The sequence below is a fragment of the Rousettus aegyptiacus genome, unplaced genomic scaffold, assembly GCF_014176215.1.
Source record: "Rousettus aegyptiacus isolate mRouAeg1 unplaced genomic scaffold, mRouAeg1.p scaffold_m13_p_10, whole genome shotgun sequence".
Taxonomy (NCBI): Eukaryota; Metazoa; Chordata; class Mammalia; order Chiroptera; family Pteropodidae; genus Rousettus; species Rousettus aegyptiacus.
The window spans coordinates 48,891,262-48,900,551 of NW_023416285.1; the positions used below are offsets into that span (position 1 = coordinate 48,891,262).

The window sequence follows — 9,290 nt, forward strand, 5'->3', positions numbered from 1 at the left end:
ACGTCCAGCTCGAATCAGAGTAGGACAAATGGAGTGAAAAAAAATCATTACAAACAGGGAGACAATTTTTAAAAATAGTAAAGACCCTGCGGTCTGCAGCAGGCTCCCTGACCAGGAAGGCATGGTAAACTCTCACTATGCGGCATATTCCCTGCCCCTCCCAATCTCATGGCCTGCAAGCCTGACCAAGTGACGGGCAGAATGCACTCTGCAGAAGGATTATTATCCATCTCCATCTTGCTGAATTAAGAAGTGACCATTTACTTTGGCCAGTGAAGTTCAGATGGAAGTGACCCACCTAAGAGCTGGAAGTCAGCTCAGGGTTTAGCATGTCTCTTTTTCCTCTGCCACCAGACAGTCAATGTCCAGAGAGTGGACACTACCATAGCCTGGGTACTGGGGTCAATACAGCATGGAACAGATCTCAGAAGACTCTGAGTAAGAAATAAATTACTGTGTAAGTCACCAAAACATGGGGCCAATTTGTTACCAAAGCATAATGTATACTAACTGACTGACACAGATGGTAAATTTGTATGCATTTGGACCTAAGAGCCATTGCTTCTAAAGACTACCTCTCCCACTACCTGGCTGTACCAGAGTCGGTAAGTGACGTCTTTGTGCCTCAGTTTCCTTGTCTGTATTATTTACTTCTCAGGAATTTTGTGAGGATAACTAAGATAATTGTCTTGATAGTAATTTAAATAGAAAAAAAATGAAAAACTAAGATGCTGAGCAGGCTTCCTGTGCAGAGGTTTTTGATCAAGGCTTTTTCCTCTAACAGCAGCTCTGAGTAAATTTAACGTGCATCCTTAATGAGATCGACGAAATTTATATTGGCCTGAAAACAGTACACAAAAACATGAGATGAGTGAAAAAGATGTTAAGTCTTAAGAGAACTCTGGCTTGTAACAGATTTTTCTCCTACTTTCACAGAATCCAATGGCTTTAAAATTTTCTTTATGAACAACAATTGGCATTTCCAGTCTGAGGTGAGAAGAATCCTACCATTCTCCCCCAACCTTCAGGACTCAGTTGCTTTAGTGTCTAAGAAAATAAGAATTTCTAGTTCACTTTGAGGAAGGGCTCAATACAAAAGACTAGCAGCGGAAGACCTAGCCTGGGCATGCTGTCACCGGGCCTCTCCTCCTCTTCGTGCAGTTCCTCAGTCTTCACTTCCTCTATTGGCTAAGGGTCCGATTTGTCCATGAAAGGAATCAACACCCCTGATCTTTTGTCATCTCTCCTCTACTCTACTGAATCCTGAAGAATCAGTGCTCTGCTGATTTTCAGTGTCTTCTATCATCCAATCCCAAGAATCTGAGATACTCTAAAAGTTAAAGGACAAGGGCGGAATATAAAATATTTAACGAGCTGTGTAGTGAATATGCAAACACCTTAAAATGCACCACACGGTCTGGTCTCGTTCCACCTGCCCAGCCTCATGTCTGTCCAGGCTGCCCAGCCCATCCTGAACGCTGATGTCTCAGCTACACCAACTTCCTCAATAGGCTCTGCCTCACTTTCAGAGCTGTGCACGTGCTTTTCCCTTGGCTTGGAACACTTTTCCACCTTGTTTTTCTTGCTAAGTTCTATTGCTTACTCAACCTTCAGAGAAATTTGATGACGGCAGTAGGGATAGCATATGAAATACTCAATATCATAACCTCAGCACCTGCACAGAGAAAGTACACAAGAAATATACGATAAAACAGATAGATTAGGAAGCCAAGAATGATTGTTGATGTGTTAGGCCAGTGGTCCCCAACCTTTTTGGCACCAGGGACCAGTGCTCCTATGAGAATCTAATGCCTGATGATCTGAAGGGGAGCTGAGGCGCTGGGAAGTGGCTACAAATATAGATGAAGCTTGGCTCGCCCACTGGACGCTCACCTCCTGCTGTGCGGCCTGGTTCCTAACAGGCCACAGAGAGTACAAAGCCTCAGCTTGGAGGTTGGGGACCCTTGTGTTAGGCTACTAAAGGCAGCTTTGTTTTTCAATTTCTAACCTACATATATTATTGTTATTCTACTTCTATAAGAAAAAATTAGAAAGAAAATCATAAAATTCTTCCCAAAGGAATGTTAATTATAAAAAAACGAGCAGGTACATTTTATGCTACATATATTTTTTACCACAATTTTTAAATGCAAAAAAAAAAAAAATTAAAAAAAAAATGGCAGAAACAAAGCTCCCAGTTGGGTACCAAATACCTTTTTGGAGCATGAAGCCTTTTTCTATTCTACTTCAGCCTGCCCCCTCCATCAATACATCATACTCGGTCCCACATGGTCACAGTTCGGCAGGTGGACAGAATTCAACCACACAACTCAACTTCCTGCATCCTTTGACTTGAGCAAGGTGCTCACTCATTGGCACAGATCCTTAAAATAGTGACTAATGCTTTGGTTCTGGTCATATCAGGGAACAGACTCCTGATTTCCACCACAAGATGGGCCCAAGATGATACAAATTTGATTTTAGATCACAGAGCAAATTCTTTTTAGAAGGCTGTCTATATCACCTTAGCCCAAGTGTTGTTTTTACATTCACAGCAGCTGCATTGATGGGCTGCCAGCAAGCTGAGCGGGTCAGGAGAGGTATTGTTTAGTTGGAAGGGAGTTTTCTGTCAATTTGGACTTAAATGGGGGGCGAGGGAGGGGAGAGGGTCATTTATATTGTAAAGTAGGTCTCCTTGGGAAAAAGAATAGAAGCTAAACATCTGCTGGATCTTTGTTAAAATAATGGTTCAGCTTCGCTCACCCCAGTTGAGACAAATCTAGCTAAGGCTACAAAAAACAGTTCCCAATAAATGACAAAAATCTAAGAGCAGCCCCTACACCCCCAACCCCACCTTCAACCAAGTTTAAGGTCCTATAAAGAGAAACACAAATAGAAAACTCTGACTGTAGCCTGCTCCACATGGAGTCTAAACCCTAAGGTCATTATCAGCTGCGGCGTCATCAGTGGGTACGGACACTGGGTCTTTTGGCAATCAATCAAAGTAGGCCATCCAAATCATTCGTTCTTTTGTCTGGGTGCAGACACAGAGTGGCTCCTTCGAAAGCATTCAGCATCTGTTTCCTTCATTACATGCGTGTCCAAATAGACGGAGTCCACCCAAGCACACAGTTTGGTTTCTAAGTAGCATTTTATTCGAGATGGATTATGCTTACTGGTGTAAACCTCAAATAATTGATGAAAGTAACACTAACAATTTAAGAGCTATCATATCAGGCTGGTGGGATATGGGTAGTTTTGTTCTTTTAATCATTTCCTAGAGTCTATTTTTCATTGTGATATAGACACAACATTTTTAAGAACAATATTTTAAAAGATTAAAGAAAATAACCCACAACTTTCAAAAGATTTAAAGAGTACCACTGTACCTTAAACATGTTTTGGATTCCTTAATAACTGCTTACAGAGCCTCAATGCAGATGATTCATATCAATAGTTTTAATTTTCAAAACCTCCCCCTGGGTGACAGCCCCTTTGTCATTTGGATGACCATCCCCTGGACTTTTTAAAGCTCCATTAATGCTTCTCCAGGTAAAACAGCCAGAGCCCTCCATTTGGAGGCCACATCCTCAAGTCTAGAAATGGCACTTTTACAAGAGAAAATGACATTTCATTGTCAGTCATACCATATCTTCAGGAAATGTCTGTAATGATCCTCAGACAGATAAGATCCTTTTCCTGCATCACATTTTTTGACTCAGCAATAGGCACATAATTACCTTTCTCCCTAAATGGCTTACATACTCCACCAAAGTTTGTCACTTGAATATACATGGACACTAAATCTCCCAGAAAATAAAATCTCCAGGTAAAAGTGAATTTCTCCCTTGCCCACTGATATATCCGCTGCACAGTACCAGGCACATGGAAAGTCCTCAATAAATGGTGTTAGATGAGCAAATGAATCGACTTCTTTTTTTTTTTCATTTCTTTTGGCTCAACAGACAAAAGAACAATTAAATGTGTTTCTTGAAAGAGATCATAAGGGAATCTCCACCACTGGAAAAGTTTAAACATCTATCTTCTGTTAGGGATAAAGTAGGAAACATTAGGGGAGGAGGCTGAACCAAATAACCTCAAAAGTTCCTTTTAAGTTCTAAACTCTATACCTGGATGAACGCCACCCCTTAAGAGAGAGGGATCAACAAGATAAAGCCTGATTCCCAGGTAGGGTAAATTACCATGCTGTGTTTAAAATAAAGATAATAGCTGGTCTGAGACTCTGATGCAAAAATACTAACTCATCCAGAATGTGGACACATCCCTAGCAGAGAAATGCTCTTGGTAATCATCAGCTACACCCTGGAAACCGCAGGTGGGCTTCAGGTCTACTCCGAGCCAAAAGCCCCAAAACCATCAGTGGGAAAATGGAAAGCTAGGGGTTGAGCTTAAAACAGAAGTAAACAGCATCACACTAAATTGAAACTTTTGTTTTTCAGCCAACAACAAATCCACTTAAGAAACATCTGAATTAGCCTTGAGGTTTAAATGATTATAATCGAATACACAATACTGCCCCCTTATCTAAGCAGGAGGTTATGCTGCAAGATCCCCAGGGGCTGCCTGAAACTGTGGATAGTACATACATACCCATGATAAAGTTTAATTTATAAATCGACAGTAAGAGCTTAAGAACAATAATAATAATAAAGGACAATAATAAAATATATTGTAATAAAAGTTATTATAAATGGGATCTCTCATCAAACTAGCATGAATTTCATTTTCCTTCTTCACAATTTCATGGATAGAAGATTCATTACCAAAGATCTCAGCAGCCCCTGCATAAGATTTTTTTTCTTTTCTTTATTCATTTGAGAACTTTCACCTTTTCACTTAAAGGAAGCACTTTATGAATTCTCTTTGGCATACTCGATTGTTAGCATCACTACTCCTGCACCATGGGGGCATTATTAAGTAAAATAAGGGTTACTTGAACACAAGCACTGTGATACCCACCACCGATCTGATAACCCAGATGGCTACTAAGTAACTAATGGGCGTGTGTGTGTGTGTGTGTGTGTGTGTGTGTGTAGCCTGTCACTAAACAAAGGGGGACAAGGGAATGATTCACATCCCTGGGCGAGACTGAGCAAATGGATTATTATCATGCTACTCAGAACAGCGTGCATATAAAAACTTATGAACTGCTTATTTCTGGAATATTTTATGTAATATTTTCAGACCAAGGTTGACCACGCGTAACTGAAACCTCAGAAAGTAAAACCAGGGATAAGGGGGTACTACTACAAGCACTTCATAAAACAGGAAATATTGTATTTGACATATAGGAAATTTTGCCCAGTAAAAAATATTTACCTGGGATATCACACTAAAATACTCAAATTCAAGAATGTCTAAATTGATGGCAAATTATTCTTATCGAACCTTCCTTCAATTTGGAAGAGTCAGTTTCTAGGGAAAGGAGATAATGTCTGTTTTCCTAAACAACCTTTTTTTAAAAAAATCTAATTCTAAAGGAGTAACTAGGGAAGTTTTATTCACAGGTAAAATCAACTTCAGAGTGATTCTCTTCCCTCCACATCCTTTCTTTCCTTCTAATCAATAGATAAACAGGAGGAGCAGAGAATTCTGTGAAGGATACAGTGTAAGTCCCTTGGAGCTGTGTTTGAAGAATGTTCTCCATTTACCGGGTTGTTTTGAAGACAAATTGTAGACACCACACTTAAGACAGTAACCAAGTGAACAAAGTGAAACAATTCAACAACTCCTTGGAAATGTACTAAAAGACTTTTCAACTTTGTAGTCAATTCCTGATCACCCACACCCCAACTCAGTCCAAGAAAAACAAGTCTTCTGTTTTTAAACTAAGTAATTTAATTTTAATTACAGTAATGACAGGGAATGTGCAGAAAAAGCTATTACCTTTTCTATGCACTTTAAAAAATCTTTATTATTTGAATGAGAGGGCTTACACAAGAATTCTGTGGGATTAAGCTCACATTTGTTTGGCAGACCTAGTGTTGGACATGATTATGGCCACACAACTAAATCTTAAATCCACATACTGTTCCTATTTAACTGACATATATGAACTAATGAATTTATAGAAAATGTGCAGCAAATTATTTCTTCCACCTCCCCCATGCCTCAAGAATGCACCAGCAATATGTATTACTGAAAAAGACACACACACACACCCACACACAGAGTATTTGCATTCCCAAATGTTCTCCAATCACCTAAAGTAGATGTTGTTATTTTAGTTACCTGAATCTCTACCCTGGAAATAAGTATAGATTTGAGGGGGGAAAGGCGAGTGTAATTTAACCAGATAAATTTGACCTCAATGTTCTCACCAGGATGAAAAAAAAGGACTAGCCAAGAGACTAAAAATTTCCTCAGTAACAACAATCTCTGGCCACTAATTATCAAGAGCACAATTTGTGTCCAAAAGGAGACTTGAATTCTTAAGAGTATGTCATTAAATATTAGAGTTTAAAATGCCCGAAAGACCCACAGTTACACTTCAGTATGACCACTGCGTATTGTCTGACCACGGAGGACGTTTCGAAAACAACTAGGCAGCGGAATCACCAAAATGAGTTAGAATACTTAGAGGAACCCCGTTAACTTCCCGGGGAAGGGGCGGGGGTGCGGGGCGTGCGTCTGGGGAGGAGTTAGTAGAAAGAGCCGGGAATCTGAGAGCATAGCCTGCATCTCTGGGGTTTCAGTGCTTCCAGTATCTCCGAAAGACTTTTGTCTATATCTACAAATTTCTCAAGCCACCACCTGCAGCTACACAGTTGTAGGAGGGGGAAGAAAAGAAAAAGGAGGGGCGAAAGTGGACTTTGAACATCGACAAAGAAATAGGGAAAAAGAAAGAGGGCTCCGCCTTTCCCACCCGGCTCCGTTCTTTCGCTAAAAATGAAAGGCCGTTGTCGCCCCTTCCCCCTCACCCCCGCCTTCCACCCTGGGATGCGGAGCACAGCCTCAAACCGCACCCGCCAAGTCCCGCCGGGTCCAAGTCGCGCACTGAGTCTTGCACCCCTGGAGGCGCGGTCCCTGCCCCACCCGAAAATCCGTGGCAGGAGCATCGCCCTCTTTCCCTTCCTCGCTAGCACCCGCCGAGGGGAAGCCGATTCTCCACACACCCTCCCTCCCTCCCTTCCTCTTCCTCGCGTCCCCGCCTCCTCGGCCCCCCGCCCCCGGCCTTCCAGCTGCAGAGTATTTTAATACCTCCACCCACCCCGACAAGGAGCCCTTTTGAAAACTTTGTCCACATCCTGGGCAGGGCCTGGTCACCCGGGTGGGTGCCTGGGGCTGTCGGGATCTCACAATGCACTGGGGAAAGCACCATGGAAATCCTACCCCTTTATTTTTGACCCGCTTCTACAACCGAGTGCCGTACAGCGCTTCAGCTAACAATTCCCATGCCCCGGTCACCCCTCGGCCCGGGGGAGCCGGGAGGGAACCCCCGCACCCAGCGCCTTTCTTGACTGTCACGAGAGAAAAGGTGTGTGCGGAGAAAGAGAAAAAGCCGAGAAACACTGTGGCTAAAAGAATCCTTTCAAAGAGAAAATAAGAGAGGGGTCCTTTTTCTCCCACACCCCCGTAATCCGAGCGCAACGAGGCGGTACACTGTTGCATCACGTATTAGCCGAGCCTCGGGGCTCCTCGCCCTCGGCTCAGTCGCAGACGCGCGCCCAAATTCATGCACACACCCACAGCCACAGCCGCCACTGTCCGGAGCCCCCGCCCGGGTTCCGCGTATTCCCACCGGCACCCTCCCCAAAGCGGGGTCACCCAGAGCCGGAGGAGCAGCAGGAGAGGGAAACGAGGCCCCAGCACTCACAGCAGACGGTCTCCCCACGGCCACGGCCATCGTGGCTGCGGCTGTGGCTCTGGCTGCGCCCGGGTACTCTCCGCCAACACTGGCTGCTAGCAGCTCGGGCTCCGGCTCGGGCTCCGGCTCCGGCTCGCCTCCCCCGCGCCTCCCTCGCGGCTGCGCTCTGCTGGCGCCCGGGTCCCGCGCGCAGCCAGCAGCATCTGCTCCCCCCACTCCGCCGCCCCTCCCGCTTTATTAGAGCAATATGGCCTCCCGCCTGGAAGGGACCATTTGCTTCCCCAGAAAGGGGTGTAAGCCTGAGAGCAGGGGCTGAGGTAGTGAGAGGGAGGATGGGGGGCGGGCCTCCAGCCCGGGTCAGCAGGGTTGCCCTCCTGGAATGCAGCAGTGGGCGCCTAAGCGACCCTCTCCGGTGCCATCGAGAGCCCCCGAGCCTGTGCGCTGGCCGCCACCCCCGCTCCACAACGTGCTAGAGTCCGAGTAAAGGCTTGGGCGCGGAGGTCCCAGCCCCAGGTCCAGCCATGCGCTTGGCTAGGCGAATTGCTAAAGCCGCTGCGGAGAGAGGCAAGGGACACTGGAGCAAGACTGGGGACAACATTTCATGGAAAGTTAGCCTGGGGCAAGCACGCCCCACCCGGAGGAACCGGCTTGGAAAGGGTGCGGGCCATCTGGGAGAGCAGTAGGAGACCAAGGTGGGGCTGGGAGGACCCCAACGAGGGAAGAGTTGCCCCTATACAGTTCTCTTCAAAAGGAAGAGACTAAAAGGCGGGCAGCTGTAAGCTGTCACCGAAGCGCTCGGACGGGTAGAGGACCACGGTGGAGAGGAAGCGGCCGTAGTAGTTGCTGCTGTGAACAGTCAACCACCGCAGCTTGAGAGGAAGAAGAGGACGCCCCCGCTGGACAGTTAGCACAGCCGTGGACTGCCCCGGAGCGCGGGGGCCGAGGCCTCCCCAGTGTAATGAGAGCTCGCAGGTTACACGTGGGGACTCATCCGACTTTATTTGGTCGCTAGAGACAAACCCGGCGAGCAGCAGGCGCGCGGGCAGGGGGCGGGGAGTTACGGCTGGGGCGCGCGGCCGCGGCGCCAGGCGGGTGACAGTGGAGTCGGGCGCGCGGGACTGGGAAGCCCCTCCGCGGTGGGGAAGGATCTTTCCAGCAGATGTTGGGGCGTTACCGTGTGACTGTGTGGCGGGCAGAACGGCAGGGTCTTGGTGCGTGCGGGGTGGCGCAGAGCTGGGCGGTGAGGTGTGTCAGCGGTGCGGTAGATTCCCGTGGCCCCTTGTGGGGAAGGAGAGGGGACCCCCGTCGGCAAAGTGACAAAGGACAGCCACGGGTCGGGGGTGGGGAACCAGTTGGATTGAAGCGTAGTGAGTGTAGGGAGGCGGCGAAGGGCTGTGATCAGACCTCTGGACTGCGCCCTCAGAGGAAACCCGGGCCTATTGAATAGGGCGAAAGGCATACC

General features: G+C 46.5%; 1 protein-coding gene across 3 annotated transcripts in view; it reads right to left on the bottom strand.

The window, feature by feature from the left end:
- Positions 1-8,029, bottom strand: part of SEPTIN11 (septin 11) — an 84,612-nt gene extending 76,583 nt beyond the window's left edge. For 2 of the 3 annotated variants that reach the window (XM_036227822.1, XM_016156007.2), the window contains exon 1: positions 7,838-8,029. In XM_036227822.1, coding sequence (XP_036083715.1) covers positions 7,838-7,867 — 30 coding nt within the window. In that variant the 5' untranslated portion in view covers positions 7,868-8,029. The remainder of the gene's footprint in view (positions 1-7,837) is intronic. The other variant, XM_016156006.2, reaches the window with a different exon arrangement.
- Positions 8,030-9,290: the final 1,261 nt, after the last annotated feature.